The sequence below is a fragment of the Tetrao urogallus genome, assembly GCF_951394365.1.
Source record: "Tetrao urogallus genome assembly, chromosome: 8".
Classification (NCBI taxonomy): domain Eukaryota; kingdom Metazoa; phylum Chordata; class Aves; order Galliformes; family Phasianidae; genus Tetrao; species Tetrao urogallus.
In genome coordinates this window covers 29,709,902-29,729,893 of record NC_136821.1, presented here as the reverse complement: position 1 = coordinate 29,729,893, position 19,992 = coordinate 29,709,902, and the positions used below count along the sequence as shown (strand labels likewise).

The following is a 19,992-nucleotide window of genomic DNA, read 5'->3' as shown; positions in this document are numbered from 1 at the left end:
ATACATTTCCTGATTATATTAATATAAAGATTCTGCATTATTTCAGATGAGGAAGGAACTTTTCAGAAGACATTTAGGAGGCTTTTTTCTACCAAACTTCTTTCCTGAGAGAAGTATTTATTTTTTTTCTTGTTGTTTTCATATTTCCTTCCATGGAGATATGTTGCTTGTGGTGCTATTCTGTGTGTTTCTCTCCAGACACCGGCTGTGTTCCCACTGCCTCACAATATGCAGGGGCCATGGGGGAGTTTGTTCCCAGTGCCATCCCCTCAGTCCTCCAAAATCCTGAGCTTAAGCTACCAGAATTTGCAGTGGGTTTTTGCAGAGCAGTTCTGCCAGCTCAATCACAACCTCTTGAAAGAAAAGGTTGCGTGAAGCTGCCCTGCGCTTAGGCCTTCAGCAAGGAAATTCTGCAGTCCAGTGTGGCTGTTTAAGGTTTCTCTGGTCCCCAGCTGTGTCACAGTTTGCTCCTTTTGGGCATGACTGAGCAATGCCAAGTCACCATAAGCTGACATGGAACAAGTACTTTGCAGCCAAGCAAACAAAAATATCTGTGCTCATCAAGTTTCAGTTGACTTATTTTTATTTCTCTGAAACTTTTGTCAAAACCATCCCAAATAACGGGTTCCTTATCTTGTTTTGTTATCTTTAGAATAAAAGTGGACTGCAGCACACTTCATACTGTAAACAGTGACTTCGGCTGGCCTTACTCCAGCAGCAGCTGAACAAATATTTCTAATATGGACAACTCCTCTTTCTCAGATGGACAGACCACGTATTTTTATAACTCCCTGTCAGTTCTCATGTCTAATGTGGTCAGCCTGCGGGGGAAGCTCCCAGAAAGGAAAGAATTCAAACACCACAGCTACCTTTTCAGTAGCCTTAACCAGAATGTACCTTCCTAGGAGCATCCCCGGAGGACCCATTCTGAACTCTCCAAGTTAAGGTCAATAGGCTGCCGGCAGCTAAGGGAGCTTCAAGAAGCAGACTGTATAGGAGACGAACACACACGTCAGCAGGCTCTGCATAGGGTTATTGAGGCACATGAGCCTTTTGGAAAACAGCTTGGGTAAGACTGCTTAATAAAATAGGTTTGTTTGCACTGTTGTACCAAAATAATGTGAGGGAAAATCTAATACTCCTAATTGTCACGCTGAATAATTATAGTTGAACATTTTAGAATTACCTGCTGAAATAATATGAACATTAATAAAGAGGCATTGTTTTGATTCCTTTGTTCAAGATAAAATATCTGAAATAGTTGAACTGTATTAAAAGTGCTAACATAAGGAATGTATGTTATCCTTGCTTTAGGTGTCCTAGTTAAAGGGATCCTTAGATGAAAAGGCGTTGAGGCCATGTTACTTTCTAAGCATAAAGAGGATTTTCACGCTTAGCATTTTGTTCTTTCAGTAACGCGTTTCAGAATTCTGCCTTCTGAATTCAGCTGGATCACTTGACAGACCTGCTGAATTGCTGTTCTGTGAGAGCTGACTGTGGTAACTGGCGTGGAGCTTTGACTGAGCATCCACCAAAAACGCTTTCATTCTCATAGAAGCTGCCTGAAGATTTTAACAACCCTGCAGAGCAGTTCGCGACACTGAATTCAGAGATTGCTCATAAACAGAAAGCCAACATTCAGTCATTAAACGAAAAGATACACCTTTTGATGGGTGAGCTATCCACTGTAGAGGTGTGAAGGAGAGCAATTAACTGGCAATTGCTTGGTGACAGAAGTCTGTGTGCGCTTGTCTACTATCTCAGTTGTGCTCCAATGGAAATACTGAAGTGAACCAACTGTTACACATACATTATGTGTAATGGGAGAAGAGCCGAGCTGGAAAAACAGTACATGCACCTGAAAGATAGTAAAAAAAGAACACAGCTCCCAGAGTTGTAAGCACAGTGTGAGCTGTCTTGTTAATGTCTATCTTCTCAAGCAAAATTACATATTCTTCCCATTCCCCTTTACATACTCAGATATTGTTAAACACATCACCTCTCAGTATTTAAATGACCACAATTATTTCACTCCCGTCTTGCTTTGTAGAGCTCTAATTGCAACTTCTGCACTCCCCTGGTTCCTCCTCAGTTAGCACTGCTGCTAATAAAGAAATGAAGGAAAAACGGGCTGCTGTACTCCAGTCTTTCAGATCCAAAGAGCCTCTATGGTTCACTTCACAAATAAAATGCATCTGTTCCCACTGCTCTTTTCATGTTATGGAGCTGACTTATATTTAGCCTCGTTGCTATAAACATGCAATTCATTTATACAAAAACAGACAGGTGTTCTCTGTCCAGTGTTTGAGCAGTCTGTTGTTCCAGCCTAACTGTAGTGTTTTGCACTTGCCTGCACTGATTTCATCGTAGCTCTCTTTCAGTTCATTTTATCCAATTGTTAGGATGTGCTGTTGGCAACAGCCTAATTAAAGCCATATCACACAGCCCATTAAAAGCATATTGTGTTTTTAAACATTTTCTAAGGATGTGGGACTTACGCAGTCACACTCCTCTACCACTTCCTAACAAACATCTCTTGGACCAATTGGATAATTTCAATTACGTGGGAGGAAAGATATCCAAACCCGTTAGCAGTTTTGTGAGAACCAGTGGCTGAGGAGGGAGTGGGTATGGGACATTTCCCTTCCCAGAGAGGCACAAGCGCAGGACTCTGCCCTGTTTGCGTTGGCTGCTGGCTAATCAGCCCACAAGCACTTGTGTGTCCGTTGCAGGACCGTGTGTCCGTTGTCGCTGCCAAATGAGGGATGAGTGTGTGCCCTGCTTGGCCCTGCTGATAGCACGGGGCCCAGGGGAGCACCGTGAGAGCTGGGGGAAGAGCAGGGATTGCACAACATGGGCTAACAGCTACAGCTACTGCCTAGGACAAGCAGACATAGAAAGACATGCTTTGTTAGTTTGACTGCTCAAGGAAAACTCGTTTCCAGGCTCTGACATGGTCTCATGGGGATGCTGATATGCTATAAATTGTACTGTGGACCAACAGCTTGCTGTGTTTTCTGAACCAAACCATGCATCTTCAAAAAGCATTTCGCTGTTATTTGGAGAGATTGCTTATTTTGTCTAAAGGAGTGATGCATACTTTTCTGCAGAAGCCCTACCGACATCTACTGTACATTCCCCTTCCCTTATCTGCCCAAGGAGTAAAATTGATTATCTAAATGTAAGTCAAGTAACTTTCTGAACATTTACAAAGGAGCAAGAACTCAAACTCTGTGTGAAAACAGATTGCTCCATCACTCTCAACCCAGAATAAGAGTGGAAGGCACGTGGTTGCATGCTTATGACCAAACGCAATAAAAGTTTAACTAGAAAGAAATATTGACCCACACAAGGACAGGACGAGCCAAAGTATTTGAAAAAGCATTACTGAATAGTTTGCACTTTGTCCACACACTTTGCAAGTCTTTAAGCAAACATCTTTGTCCAGTTTTTTCTGCTCCTCGGCATTACAAAACTTAAAGCAGAAGCTCGAGGCAGAGCCTTACTCTGGGAGCAAAATCCTCTTACTTAAACCTACAGTGCTTACCACAGCACCAGCACAGAAGAAAAAGAACATGAATACAGGGGGTAAGAGAGTACTAAGGACCAGCACACTAACATGAACCACTAGATTTTCCAGGATTAAGTGCCAGAGAAATGTACGGATGGCAAATACAGGTGCTGCAGGACGTGAAAAGCGGTTGACTTTAAAACAGATAGAAAAACAGTATCATGTCCACAGAACCAGTTTCAGAAAAGTTATGTCTGTTTCAATCCATTCGTTGCACTTTTCCTCAGAAGAAATAACAGTCTTTACTTTCAAGTACTTCAGGTTTTCCTGTAATCTTGTGCTGTTTCAGACTTGCTATGAGCCAATGACTTGGCACTGACTCAGTAATACCTGCTAGTTTTTAATGCCGAACAGCAATATAAGCTCTTGGAAATGAACTGAAATTGGCTGTGCATTTCTGTTACAAATTGCTCGGTTTCTTCAGGAAGATTTATCTGCAAATTGTGATCTTTTGCAGACCAAGTTTAAAAACTACACATTGCAACACTAGCAAAGCAGGGCTCTGAAAGAATCCTGCTCAGTACGAAGGGAACATAACACTACATGAAAATATGTGGTCTTTGAGAACAACAGGAAATGAACACTTGGCCAATTTAAGCAAGTGAGTTAGCTCATTTAAACTGCAGGGATGGAATTCACTCTGATTGTCATTTTGTATTAAGGTTTAATTTTCAGTCTTTGAAACATCACTGCTAGGTTTGAAAAAACTATTTTAAAAATAAAACCAATTAAATATTCCAAGGCAAAATAATGAAGTATGCAGTATGCAATATACTTGGCCTTCCATGGGCATGGCTTGCAGCTCCACTACCTAGTGAGCAAAGCAGCATCCAAACAAGTGGAGCAGCACGTATCTGCAATCATCCTACCTTTGGCTGCTGAGCATTCATTTCCACACAGCCTTGGAAAACTCCGTTTTTCCAAAGCGAACATCTAAATCATGAAAAGCACTGACACCATCAGATGAAAAATCAAGGGCTCTTTTCAGCCAAGATGTTATTAATCCACAAAATATATTAAACAATAGCATTAGAATTCTTGTGTCATACCTGCAGGGTACTCCTGCAACAGAGTACTACAGAGTATTCTAACACTTCCCTAAGTTTCTCAGTGGCAGTGAAGATGAGCAATCCTTGAAATGGAAGTTAGTATCTCAACTTGAGCACTGACATTTTGCAGCTCCTACTACCAAGTGACAAGTCACTTAGCCTACCACTACCAAGGCTGATACTTGCAAAGCCTGTAGTTTAATCCCCTACGTTCTGATTTCCACATAGGAGTAACTAAGTATTCTAATACTAAATAACTAATAATTCTAATTTTCCCAGTGGAATAACATAACTGAGGACAAACAAAGATATCTTTCTAGACAACTCTGCAGGGTAAAATGGAATTGGTTCAGGAAAATCCTATTAAACAAGTGCAGTAGCCATCCCATGGCTGACTACAAGCAATCATACACCTTATGTGGCAAGCACAAGTCCTGCACAAAATACTCAGCTGAAGTATTTTTCCAAGATTAAAAGCAAAACTTGCTGTTTCCTTCCTCCTCAGTGCTATTTGTTGGTATTTCCATCCCATCCCTATGGAAAACCTTCATCTACGGGAAGAGCAGTAGATGTAGCACACGGAGATGAACACAAACTGAATCATACAGGACAAATATTCCTTAATGCAAATTTATTCGTTAGCTTTAACAAGATTAATACATAAATCAATACTATGTCCAGCATAAGGTTGTATAACAAAATAGGCTATTTCGGAAATATTGATTTTTAGTGTGTACATTTTAAGGGCAGTTTTCATCCAAATTGGACAAATTTAAAAAAAATAAATAAATACAAGGCCAAAAATGCTTACTTAATGAAAGTCTTGCTAAGTAAGACTTCAGGCTCAACATTGCTTCAAAGCACTAATCAGTACAGGTGTCTGTGTACATTTTTAAGACATACAGATTGTTGTGCCCAAGCAGCATTCGTTTCTTCAACATCTCATTCCCGATTCGGTCCAAAGCATACTACGTTTCCAATTTGGACCTCATTACTCCTCACAAAACCTAGCATCCATATTTCCATTCTGTCTTTTAAGATTGTCTTGCCTTCCAGTCATATACCTGCACATACAAATCCTAGGAACAGTATGTATACAAAATATGAAGGACCAGCCCCCTCCCAATACTACTTCTTTGGTTTGAGATCCAGGCTACAATACGTGGTGGGACTACTTGTGAAGCAAACCACTGTTCTACTGAAATAAGGCTACAGTGATCTTAAAAATGAAAACACCACTTAGACAAGAGGTAAGAAGCCCCCAGGTCAATTTCCCTGTGTACTCCTGGGGGGCAGCCCCCGAGAAACCACATTTCTACCTTTGCTTCCCTGCAGGACAGCTAGTCCATACATATGCTGGCATTTACATTTTCCTCCAAGTACAGTACAGAGACACCCAGGCTACCTTCGTTTACTTCAAGCAATATTAAAAATTGATCCAAATTTGTATTATATAAACAGGACAACAAATTTGGAAAATCAGACATTTTCTACTAGGAAATTCCTTACTGGTTCAACCCTACTCTTCTACCACACACTGTAAAGTTAATTCTTTGGGCATCTGTATTCTACAAATCTAGATAAGCTTGTTTTATTTTACTCCTGACTCGAGCTCTGCTGACAGCAAAGTTCCCTTTTACCTCAAGAATTTACATACAGGATTGAGTCACAAATTTTAAAGCTCTTCTAATTTACACATTTTACCTTTATTACATTAGAAGAAAATCCAAAAGCTTGGTCAAAATATAAACAATTATAAACTAGTGAAAATATCCCTGAGAACATTTCAGTGACATATCAGTAATGATTGGTTTTGGTCCATTAGAAGAGACAATTCGCTACTTTACAGTTCTAGAACTCCGAGGGCTACAAGTGGGTTTTATATTGGATTCCCATTCATTCATTTTCATTCCCCTTGCAGAACACCGTGAGACAAAAGCCACTGGAGGTTCTTTCACATTCCATTTAGGCAATTGTTACAAGTTTTGAGATGGCCCAGATACAGCCCGACGTAACGCCTTGAACGGTAACGGAGTTTGCAGTCTTACATCCCAGGGTTGAGGTTTGGCAACACAGGTGACTGTGTTAAGGACGGTACCTAAAATAAAAACCTTAAAAGTGATGCCACCTAGAAGACGCGTCAGCAACACGTGAAAAATATCCTTCATGGTTTTGCATATTTCTTGTAACTTGGCAAAGGAACATTTCACAAAGATTTACATTTAGAGTCATACTGTCCTACCATAGGAAAACTCAGAACACTAGAAGGTTCAACTGTACTGAAAAAGTGCTTAGAATAGTTTTCACAAAAGTGCACAACTGGCTAGTGACTCTAAAAGCACTGTGTAAGTACACATGTAGGGTCAACTAACACCAGAACTTCTCAATCAGAGGGATGAATCATTCTCTGTTTCTCTTATGCTGCTTTAGAGGGCCACACAATCCAACATCTCACCAGTTTGTTCAAAACAAGTCAAAGCTCACATAAATGTAAAACAGATAAATGCAAGCAATCCATCTCTTCTGCCTGGAATACACATTATTTTCCAATACCTAACACTTGAATAGGGTTTCTGAATACAATAGCTTTTGAAATAAACTAAAGCTGCTTGTACTCTGAGGCGAAGGCCAAATTAGCCCAGACTTCAGCTTTTCTGTACCAGTACTCCTGACCTTAGTACTCTCTGCTACATCAAACCTGAGCAGATCTGTCATCCGCAACTAGAAGGAAAAAAAAAAAAAAAAGCCATGCTTTATAATGTTACAGTATATTAGTAGCTTCTGCTAAAATGAGGTTATGTTCTACTTTATGAAGTGCAACACTGTAATACAATATCTTGTACCTATAGTTACTCTAACTTTGAGGAAACATGCAAAAAAAAAAAAAAAAGAAAACCTACACAGGTGTTTCTGTAGAGTTAAGCCACGAGAGAAATACATTACTAGACATCTCTTCTGGGAAAGCATCAGAACAAATGGATCTGTTCAGGAAACCAAGAAGGACATTTTAAGCCTTTTGAGAAGGCAGAGGAACGGGAGATGCTAACAGAAAGGGGAAGAACAGAACACAGACATGGTACATCAAGGTTTTCTAAGTAAAGCAACTAAAAAGCCTTTTTTGCTCAATGAGTGTGGAATTCATGGAAAAGTACCTATGTTTAACTGCTAATTGGTATCACGAGGGGCAGGGCAGAAGAACAGACTCAGCGTTATCTCACAATCAAATAGTGCCTATGACATCCAGCTTTCCTTTGAAACACCAGATGTCAAGATGCAATGGAGTTTTCCCTGGCCAAAAATGAAGACACTTGCGTAGGCTCCTTTTAGACCAACGAGTTCTCTTGGGAAGGCTTCCTTGCATGTTTAAGTTACGCATTCAACTCTACAGAAACACCTTAGGCACGGTCAGAAAAGGCAATGTGTGCTTAACCATGATATTAATGTGGGAAGTTAGTATGAGAAGTGGACCCTTTCAGACAGTAGAGGTATTACCAGGCAGTGAACTATCAGAAACTGCTTCGGGATCAGGAGTGCAACAAGCAAGAAGTTGTTTTCCCAAGCTTTTCTGAGCAAATCTGAAGTACATTACGTGGCCCATCGCAACAAAAGACACAGAAATAAGCACCAATAAACCAAAAGCTTCTGGATTGGGGGCCAAGATGACCATGATGAAGTGCAGCAGATCAAGAAGATAATTCATGGAGTTTTGGACACCGTTTACAATGCCTCTTTCAGATTCTGCCACATTTTCTTGGAGCAACTGTGTGACAGTCAAATCAAAGGACCAAAGGCCTATGGAAGAAAAACACAGTTATCCATCTAGCAGAGCTTCTCAAGGTAAGCTTTCATTAATGATACAACCTAATTCATGCTTAGGAACAATCACTACTGCTAAAAATACACAAGTCAGGTCAAACTAACCTCCCTTTGGAGTAGAATGGATTTCACATTGGCACGGCTATAAGCCATTTATTTTCCTTCAGTAACACCTCCTGAACTAGTACTAACAGCTCGACACATGAACCTTCCTGTCACATCTTGCTTCATCACATCTATCAACAATGCTTTGCTCAGCAGTAATAGCTATTTTACAGGAAGTTTACCTTGCAAAACAATTCCTACACTTGACTCAAGTATTTTCCTCCTGCAAAACTAACCAAAAGCCACAGAAATTCTTACAGGGTTCTACAATACTAATACTATTGTCAATTAATTTAATTTTTTAAAAAATAATTAATGTTTTTTTTTTTTTAAAGCTATCATTCAAATCAGAGCTTCCTCTTCTGAACTCTTTTGTTGGTCAAAGTTTAAAGATTAGACCATTTATTCAGTGGACTAATTTGGTAAACTGTGAAAATTGAAGGTATTTGTTGCACAGATGTTTGGATCTGTTTCCTATCAACAAATAGTTTCAATTCACTGGGAAGAAAAGAAGATCTTTCAGGAGGTGAGTTTTCAAAAATAAAAAGTCACCTCCAAGTGTGACATTTTTTCACATCAGAGCAGAATGATACACAAGAAGGTAGACCTACAACCTCTGCACCAGCAACGCTAACAGGAGATAGTTTCATTTGCATGTTAAACATAATGAATTTGTCTTAGATTTGTAATGCAGAACTTCCACTGTAGCCTACAGTTCTAAACTCAGACTTGCATTCTGTTGACAGTTTTTGTAGGTTCCAAATTAAAAGCATTCAGTACGTCAGATGTCAACAGCGACTTAATACTCACCAACTCTAGCAGCAATGACTCCTGCAAATAGGAGACTAACAGAGATTAAAGGCACGGGCTCAGGACTCATCTCTGGGTCAGTGTTAGCAGGAGTAGCAGACCCGTTTAACAAGCTGGGCATTCCAGTTGCAGAAGCCACTTCAGGCTCACCTCCTGGAGATGCAATAGTAGGTAACGGCTCACTTTCAAACAGCCTGGCACTGATGTCAGCAAATGGGGAAACAGTCAAATCCAGGGGACTTCCAGGCATGAATACAGAGACGACACATAAAACCAGACAGGAAAACTGGGCAATTCCAGAAATAAGGCCTGTACGGATCAGGCCACATTTGCGACGAAGCCAGGTGAAAGCCACTGTTCCCATGATTCCAGTGATTGCTGAGGCACCCATCAGGAGGCTTAGCACAGAACCACTCAAACCCTGAGTGTATGCATAGCCTGTAGTAATGCAATCAAAGCCCAGAACAGTCATATACAGAAATGCAAGACCCATGCCCGCAAGAAACACAGGCTGGTTGTAGTATGCAACCCATCCATCACGAAATGTGATGAAAGGTTCAGCAATTCGGGCAGCACAGCTGACTTCCTTTTCCTGTTGGGGCTCAAAGCCAGTTACATCTTTCTCAGCAATTAACTGCACTCCTTCAGCAGGTTTCATGTCATTCTCTGCAAACAGAAATGGAACCGTTAGATACATTCCTGCCCAAAACTGCAGAGCATGAACTGCAAGACAAGTGTTTGCAGTAAGTTCACCATTTCAGAGGTGCATCAGTTAGATTTGGTAATCAGTATTCCCCTATTAGATAAGAGTCTTAAACCTGACCCATATAATATGATGAAGCCAAGTTTATTCATCAGTTTACATTTCTGCTTCTTCAGTGCAACACTGCTAAGAACGAAGCACATTGAAGAATGCTTCAACTAACAAACTTGCTACTGAACGCTGTTTCCGTAAGGAATGGATTCACTTCATACATTTCAGCTAGCATTAGATGGTATTTTAATACAGTTTTGTAAACTTAAATGCACTAACCAGATAAAGTAGGAAATACTTAAACATCAGTGAATATCACGTTAAGGTAGCATAGCACTGAATGGCATAGCGAGAGCGTGGATTTGAACAGTTACACTTGTACTTTCGATACCTTTCTTTACATTCAGTTGTTTCAGTTCTGATTCTTCAACTTTTGAACACTTGAGAGCCAGAGTGGGAGTTTTCTGATAAACTTTCCATAGCAGCAGGTATTCCACGCACATCGACATCAGGTTCCAGCCAGAAATGAATCCACAGCCAATCATTGGGGAGCCAAATGTCATTATCTGACCAACTGCCATCGGGGCCAAGATATTGGTCAGCTGATCAATTCTTCGTATTGTGGCATTCATATCTGTCAGAACGATTGTATGAGTTGCTGAACATTTATCACAAAATATTCACTGACATACTTGAGAATTACACATATACATACATCCAGCTAAAAAGCCTTGACTTGGTTTCAAGTGATTTCAGTGAGAATAGGAATTTGCTAGAGACTCCTTTCAAGTGTTCCAGCATCTGAACTAACATTGAGACCAATCGAGGTGCTCCTGAGCCAGACCTCTCCACTTTCAGTTTTGCCCAAGTCCATGTTCAGGATTCTGGGTTTAGAGTGGAAGCATTTTCTTGCAGCTAAATGACCATTTCACAAGACCACCAGCTAGCCTTACATTCAACTGACACTATGAAATCCCGAGTCTCTATAACATGCAAACACAATATACGCATCTCCAGAAACCACACACTGTAGAATTCATCCCTGAAAAAATAATTTGAGAAACTACAGTCTCCTTCCATTTATTTCCAATAACTGGTGACTGCAGCACCCAACATGATAGCAGCAGACCTTTGAAATGGCTTTCAATTTTCTTATCGAGTTACATTGCTAGATGGCAGCTGTACACTTATTAAGAACTTACTGAGCAAAGTCCTCCCTCCCTTCTGTTCCACATTTGGATGTCTGTGATCAAAACAAGTAGTGTGTTCTTAGCATGAATACATCTTACATTTGGCTGGGAAGGATGAGATATTTGCCCACAGATCAGTTTCAGCCATCACACCCTCTAAGTTGCTTCAGACTTCCAGTGAATGGTGCCACTGCTCTGCCCTTAAGAGCTGCTAAGGCTCTATTTTTTCTTGCACACTAGGGCTTTGGGCTGCTTAGAAGTACATAAACTGATTTTAGAGTCCTACTATGAAAACAAAGCTTACGAAGGGAAGATGAAATTAACAATACAAAGCTGCTTTACTAAATCTGTCAAGAATTGTTCCTTGTCATTCAAATAAACCGTTAGGTTATTCAAGATTGAATTCTAAGTCCATTCAATACTAACAATTTCACTGATATTTAAGTAAGATGAACAAGTTAGAGTCTTGCAAACTATTTGACTTCAAAAGCTCCAATAACAAAGCTTTCTTTTATTTGGATCAAGTTAGTACTTCCAAACTCAGGAGAGCTACAGAGTAACCTGGGTGAATGAAAAAAATAATGAGGAAGAAGAAGAAGGGGCAGCCAAGGGGCAATTAATGCTTGTCTCTTTTACTGAATTTTTTAACTAGGAGTGTTGTTTGAGGAAACCTAACAGTGCAGAGGTGAACAACAACACCTTCAGCAAAGTCAACACTGGCACTTATTTATTTCAACAAAATGTAATTTGAAGATCCCTTATGATTCGAGATAAAACAACCCCATCCAGCCTGAGAGAAACTTGCTTTTAAACAGATTTGGTGAACCAAGGTGCTTAGTTTTTGCTTTCTTATATTGTTTTTTAAATTGAGTTGCAAGAGAATTTCCAGTAACGTCCTGCCTGAATTTTCAGTACAGAACGTAGTGGTCATGAAACTGTCTGAAGCTAAGAAGTAACAGAGAGGCAGGAGTGCCTCCCATGCAGCAGTTCTCTGCAGGCGTGGCCTGTACCTTATCTCATGTGCAGGCGTACAGGGTTTGGAGCCGTCATTTGCTGAATAAGAATTAACACAGGAAGAAAGGTTAATGAGAACCAATGGAACTTCAAAGCTCCTAAGGACAAATCAGATTTTTCCGTTTGTGATTCACACACATACAGGAGGTTAACAGTACTGCTGCTCTGCAAAATGCATGAACTAGGAAGGCACTGCAAGATCAATATAAGACTTCAGTGGAGAACCTGTCTCCCTTTCATTTCAAAGTATACACTTCATGCACCTAAGGGCTGATCTCTCCTGGATGCTTCGGTAAGGTAAAATTGCTTCCTTAGAGATATAACAGAGATTTATTCTTTATGAGGAATTTAGGCAGCTTGTGACAAAATTAAAATCCAGAAGCTGAAATGTTGCCAAGCTTAGAGGCGTCCAAGCTCCAGAAGCATCTCAGACTTGGAACTTTCAGTTCCCTTGTTACCTCAAGGAGCTATAAATGCCTTAGCAGGTCAAGCTGCTCTATGCCTTGCTGGCACTTCAGTATCAGTTCCTCTCTCTGGGAAGGCTTTTGCCTCTGAATTGGAAAAATTCAGAGCACACCCAAGTTCACCACAAAAGGCTTATGTTATTTATCAGAGCAGCAGCACAGCATAATGAACATCAAACTGCAGCAGAATTTGCAGAGGAACTCTTTTGCTCCCCTAATACTGCCATACTACTGTGCAAGAAAGGGGGAAAAAAGGAAAAATATTTACAATGCCAAAAAAAGATGAAGTCCAGACTCCCAGTATCAGATATCAAAGGAATACTGAGTATTCAGATACAACTGAAGAAGTTTTCTTAGGGTGTTCAACACCGAGTGCTAGAGAAACATGAGTTTTCAGATGGAGCTGTATGCACAGTAACTCTTATCTGCAGCTTCCTGATCCGTGTATTTGACTGATCTGGACTTCATTCCTATATCTCTCTCTTTGATCCCTATGTAAGGAGCCCAGTTACACAACACAGTTTATTCCAGGGACCTAAAAATAAAGTATTGCAACACTTGGCTTTCAGTTCTGAAAGTTAAATAGCTTTCCTATTAAACACTGGATATTTGACTTAAGAGTGCGGTGCATGTTTATTTAGTCAACAACAAGAAAGATTTCCTCTGACAAAGCTGCAGTTGGACTAAAACAAGGACAAAAGAAGTTGAGGGCTTCCTAACTGTTGTAATCACAACAGCAACTTCTGCTCTCCGTAAAAATAGTTCAGAGCAGGGGGTGAAATAAAGGCTGCCCTTTTTTCACTTGCTGTTTTCTCATAGTAACCGGAACTCAAAGATGCTCTATCCTCCATAAAATTCCAGTCTGAAGTCAATCTTGGAAAGTAAGACAATTTAAAGTATTAGAAAGGCAATGCATTTCACCTGCCAGTTTGCTTCTGTCTTCCCCTGCAACCACAACAATCCAGTCCCTCTGAATTGTGATCGCTGTGGCAGTGCTGGCCAAATTAGCAATATTTGCTATCGTGATAACCAGGATATAGCACATCGTCTAGAGAAATGGGGGGGAAAAGTCAGACGGTGAGAAAAGTGATAAAGGGATCTTCACTCCTAGCTTGTCAAACCAGAAAAGGCTTTTACATTTGAATCATATATTCCACTCTTACTGTTCTACTGTTAGGCTTCAGACATGATCAAGCCTGCATTATAGATCTAAAAGAAAACAGTCATTTGTTTCCTTAACTAGCTGCAAATTTTACTTGTCACTTACAGCTGTCAGAAACAAAACAGAGTAGAAAAATAAAAAGTCAGTCTTCCCATACTCCAATAAAGTTCTTCATACATTATTTCCTTATTAACAAATTTGAGCACTCACAAGAAGCCATCCATGGTATAAGGTCAAAAGCTGTGTCTTAAATAAGAAGATAATCATCAGGATAATACCACACAGGATGACAGATGCATTCTGAACAACCAAGGATGTCTGGGCCACTGTTTTAAATCAAAACAGAGAATAACAATCATTAACATAAAAAAAATTAAACTTAGAGAACTTCTAAGAAACATTTAAAGATTCTTTAGGCATTTCTAGCTTCCTATTCTGCTCACTCAAATATGAGATACAAATGTATTACATTCTTGATTTTGAATTTTCAATTGTCTTAGAAAATCAGCTTATGCCTGACGCAACTTCACAGCTAAAGCAGTATCCAATTAAGCCTTCCCAGCCAAAAAGAAAACAAAGCAAGAAACAACTATTTCGGTGCTGACACTATTTTAAGGGGATAAAAGGCTTAACTTAAGCTTCTATAATTTACCTTCAGCATAGCATGGAAGTGATTCTATCGTGTAAACCCTTGGCAAGTGCCAGCACGTATGAAGAACTTGCCATTACACTCTAGTCTAGTTTAAAAACATACTTACACCTAAGTGAAAACATAGTGCATTTGCATTAAGTAGAAGATGTTTTTATCTAGATAGAAGGCACATAACACATGCCATGCTAGTACTAGACTGTAAAGCTGTAGTGTTTACTTTAACCCATGGCTTCTATCCCCTATATTTCTGTAACTGTACGTATTGTACAAGCTTCCCTAAATAGCAAATACCACAATCAAAACCACCCACCTCCTGTCTCTGAAACTTCTTATGATTATTACCACTCTCAATCACTATCCCCAATAAGCTGAGCAAGCCCAGTTCTCATACTTTATTTCAGAAGTTAACTCTAACAGCTTTGCCTTTTGACACTAATTGAGCCTGTCCTTAAGTAAATAGCCTTCTTTGGACATCTAACCTTTGAGCCTCGAGTTCTTGTCCACCCAGTCTCCAATAATGGCTCCCAGGAGAAGAACTGATCCCGCCACAACCAGTCCATAGACTGCAGTCAGGAGCAAGCTGTTTCCATACAGTTCAACCAGGAACACAGACACAGCAAAATGCCACATACGATCTCCCTTGAAGAGTAACAGAAAGTACACACACAGCATTAATATTCGTACTTGTCAAGCACACTAGTTGAATATTTTATTAATGCCCTGAAAAATATCTGTACAAAAAGTATCAGGTACCTTACTCACACACGGAGGGGCTTTTTTGATAAATGCATCCTGTTATCATCGATTTTATCCCAGCATCAGTAGGATCATCTGTCCTAATCAAATGCAGCACAAGCTCAAGCTCAAATATAAAAATTTCTATATATTTGGAATTCTTGATAATACACAACTGTCTGCTACCAGCCCCACCTAACTAGACACAAAACTTGCACAAAGCCTCCAGCAGAGCTCACATCACCAACAGATTCAATGATTATCAACACAATACTTGATAATATATGATAATATTTGATAGTACAATACTTGATAATACTCATTCAATGCTTTTTTAAACAACAACAGCAAGTCAAGTCAAAGCAGGTCACAAATTAAGGGTTCAGTGTTGACCTCAACATCCCTAAAAGTTAACTTCAGTTTTTTCAGCCATGGCCAACACTGCCGTATTACTAAGAAATCAAATACCAGAGCTTGTTTGGCCTACTGCAGTACTTTTGCTTATCTAAAAAAAGCAATGCTATGCGAAATAGCAAATAATATAAATTTCTAAGAACCTCGAGTAGTATCATAGAATCATTAAGGTCAGAAAAGACCTCAAAGATCATCGAGTCCAATTGTCCACCCACCACCAATATTTCCCCACCAAACCATGTCCCTTCGTACAACATCTAAATGTTTCTTAAACACCTGCAGAGACGGTGATTCCATTACCTCCCCAGACAGCCTATTCCAGTGCCTGACCTCTCTTTTAAAGAAGCAGCTTTTCCTAAAACCCAACCCAAACCTCCCTTGCACAACCTGAGACTATTCCCTGCCGTCTTATCGCTGCTACCTGGGAGCAGAGGCCAACCCCCACCTCAACACAACTTCCTTCCAGGTCGCTGCAGATGGCAATAAGGTCTCCCCTGAGCCTCCTGTTTCTAAAAAAGCTAAAAGGTTATTCTAAAGGGTTGGCAAAGAAGATGCAATAGAAAACTGCCTACAAAGCAGAAGTCTGACACATCTAACTATCAAGTAATGCAGCAATAAAGAGATATAAGATATGTGCTATTTGAAGGGTCAAAATAATTGCAGATAGTTTGATTAAAGTCTTCAGTGTAGCACAGAGACATGCAAATACTTTGGCTTGTAATGTTAATGAAGTGATCTGAAACAGGTTTCTTCAAACTGTGTAAACACATTTCTTTAGCCATAGGCAGAAAAAGAACTGTACCCCAATTACACGAGAACCAAATTTCATGCAGTTTTGATTAGCATGATTACCTCTTCCTTAAGCTGGAAGAAAGAGTCAAAATAACACGTTTACATTCAAATTTCATAATAGAAGTTGCTGTTTTTTCTTTACTCAGAGATGTTCCTGTTGATGAATTTTGAAGAGAAAGTAACTTAACAAGCACTGAAGTGCATGAAAGGTAGCAGCGACGGCCATTGCTCTCAGAAGGAGAAACCCAATTTCATGCCATATTCGTAGGAAGATTGCCCCGATCCCAGTGACATCATGGTTCTGCACCACAACTCATTTACAGTCTATGAACTCTCTTCATCCCTAACCAACACTTACCCAAAGCAATGTGGCCAGGCCAGCCACAGTGCAAACTTCTGATATCCCTACTATCCCTACTTGGGAACACAAGTTTTCTTCAGGAACTAAAAGGCTTAAAGAGCAAGCAAGATAAGTCAGCACTGCAGAAGAATAGTATTAGCAAGTTACAGAGATTTTAAGCTGGGCTGCAATTGCAAGCTAAAACTTACTTTCAACAGTAAGAACTGCCTTCAGAAACTATTAAAACCTTAAATAAATCCTACTTCCCATAATGTGAATATTTCAACTCTAATATAACTACGGCTGTTCAGCTTCACCAGCCTCTCAAAGACATGTCTTGCTCTTCTGTTGTTAGAATTCTGTTATCCAGCCAGTGTCTGTAACACTCCCAGACCTGAAGACAAGCAGCAGCAGGCGGCTGCCTGCTGACAAGGCTCCTGAGGCCAGCAGAGCCATGGACTGTGCTCAGGAGTCACCACAAAACTCTTGACAAGCACGAGGCCCAGCATCACCCAGCAGAGACAGTTTGATTCTGCTCCTTTAGTCCTGAGCAACAGACAGGAATGAGTTCAGTACCTAAAGGCAGCAGCAGGAGGTCTCAGACACCAGTTCAGCAAAGCCAAGCACACATTCAAACGTTTTACTTACAAGAGCCAAAAAGATATGCAATGGTTTGCTCAAATTTGAAGAGGTGACATTTAATCATTTACAGCTTCTCTGTATTTGGGAATGGCTTATTAACAAGGAAACCAAATAAACTCTCTCAATCACAGCAAAACAACATTTCTACTTGGGGACATAGTTTAGAACAAAGATACACAGTAGTTTAAGTTCTGAAGAGAAAGGTGCTTACTTGCTCTACCTGTTAACACTATTACACTAAAGTTTAGAAGATACAGAAGGTGCAGTCCTGCAACAGTGCTGCCAAAACAAGCCATGTTTTTGTTGTTTAGGCAGATTTGGGTCTCTCTCTCTCTTTTTTTTTTTTGTGGTGATGGTGTTTAAGTAAAGGTTTTCAGCACAAAGGAAAATACACAGGAATGAGGAATATACTGTTAACACTGCTAACCAGCTGAACAGCCACCCTGCTGCCCACATCTGTCAGGACACATACCACTGCTTCCCAGCTCCCCTCTGTCACATCTCTTGCACACTGGGAGTAGCCTCACTGCCCAGCTCGAGCAGGCTCCCAGCAGGCTTCCAGCACTTCCAGCTAAGCAACTTGCTGGTATTACCAACAAGCTGATGCAGATAACAGCCCTGGACTCTACAGAAGAGCAAACCAATCAAACACCGTCACATCGCTTCTTCAATAGCATTAAAAATTGCTAAGATACTGTCCTTATTTTAAAAAGCATCCAGTTCTGCTCCAAGCAGAAAAATCCTCCCATTAACAGAAGTACCATCATGATCTGTCGAGCTAGTGGAAGCATGGTGCTGCCAACGGGGCACACAGTAGTACAGCTATGCAGCAGAGAGCACATCACCATCCAGCCCTCAGCCAGGGCTAGAAAGAGAGCAGGAAATGATAGGGGAAATCGCCCACTTCTTGAATCAATCCAAGCAGACTTAGGATTATACTACAAGGTTATGTGGATTCTTGATTTTATTATATAGAATCAGATTCTCTATTTTTTATTTGTAGTTTAAGATTACTGAACTGTAACCTCAAATTAGTAAGAACTGGCACAGTAAGCTGCTGTAGTACACAAAGAAAGCATTTCAGCAGGTGAGTGTTTTGACAGAGCAAACTGGCACTCCACAGGTTTGCTACTTAAACAAAGTGTTTCCTATCAATAGGTGCAGGCAGTAGGAGCCCTCTGAGTCCAAGCGCAGTGGGCTGCCATTCGCATCCAACACTGGACCATACTTCATGCCTCACACTCTGAACTTACACCACAAGGAACCTGGCTGGTTCTGCAGTTACTTAAAGCATAAAAGAAAGAAGAATTCTGCAGATACCGCATCGGGCCCTCATAAAACTGTGAGTACTGCTCTTCTGCGCTACTAGAAGCTGAGCATACAGCTGCGTATCTTATAAGGACTACAAAAGCTTTCGACGACAAAGTGCAGTAGCAAATCCTCTGTCTCGGAGGCGTAGCGCTGTTCCGCGACCCTTTCTCGCTAAGTGCCGAAAACGCGCAGGTAAGTCAGAGCCGGATCAGCAGCACCCCACCTCCGGCAGGCCGGCGTCCCACTTACCCAAGTGGACAGCGCATGTCCAAGGTAAAGCAGAAATTTGGCAGACGTGAAATAGCCAACCAAGGCTCCTAAACGAGAAAGAGACAGAGGCTGAGGCCGGCCGGCAGCGGCTCCCCGCCCTCGCCGCTCGGGACCCGCCGCTCCTCGCCCGCCCTCAGCCCCTCCGCGCCCGGCAGCCGAGCGGGGCCGCCACCGCGCACTGACCGCAGCGCCGCTGCTCGCCTGCCGGCCCGGCTTCCCGCGCCATGCCGGCCCGCTCCGCCGGGGCGCGACGCCGGGAGGAAAAAAGGGGGGACGCGCGGCTTCTCTCCGTGTTGCCTTCCCCGACTTAGCTAGCACTGTAGCTGAAGTCGGAAAGCGCTAGCCTTATGCGCCGCCGCCGGCGGGACCCTGCGGCGCGGAGAAGCCCAGCGCCGGCCCGGTGGGCTCGACGCGGCTCTGCCGGAAGCGCAAAGGCTGGGGGCTCGGAGCCGCGCCGCGCTTTGTAGGCGGCGGCGGCGAGCACCGCCCCGTTCCGCACCGCCCCGCTCCGCACAGCACCGCCCCGGGGCGGCCCCGCTCACTGCTACTCTGCGGGCCGGGCAGCCGCAGCAGCCGTGGCTCGCGGCGTTGTCGTTTGGTTCGCTCCTTCTTTGTCCCCTTTTCCTGACATCTTTCAAAACGGCAGATCATCAAACATTCGAACGCTTCACGAAGTTGAAGTAAAAGAAGCACCGAGTATCACAAGGCTACGCCTGTAAATGACAGCGCTCCCAACTGTTTGCTTTCAAAAGGCAAAATGAACTAACAAAGTCTATTTCACTGAAAGAAGCTGCTTTTCTAATGAGGATGGTGAATCCGTTCGTTTGACGCTAGCTTAGATCAAGTAGCCTATTTCCTACCATGAGATTCCTCTCCTCTCCTCTCCTCTCCTCTCCTCTCC

At 41.5% G+C, this 19,992-nt stretch overlaps 1 protein-coding gene across 1 annotated transcript; it reads right to left on the bottom strand.

The window, feature by feature from the left end:
- Nucleotides 1-8,092: 8,092 nt before the first annotated feature.
- Nucleotides 8,093-19,317, bottom strand: SLC40A1 (solute carrier family 40 member 1; the record flags this gene model as incomplete). Its single annotated transcript, XM_079539180.1, has 8 exons — nt 8,093-8,412; nt 9,352-10,017; nt 10,497-10,739; nt 13,695-13,821; nt 14,146-14,261; nt 15,067-15,226; nt 19,071-19,138; nt 19,275-19,317. The coding sequence occupies 8 exons, from the start codon at nt 19,315-19,317 to the stop codon at nt 8,093-8,095; spliced, it is 1,743 nt and encodes a 580-aa protein (XP_079395306.1).
- Between the last annotated feature and the right edge of the window lie 675 nt (nt 19,318-19,992).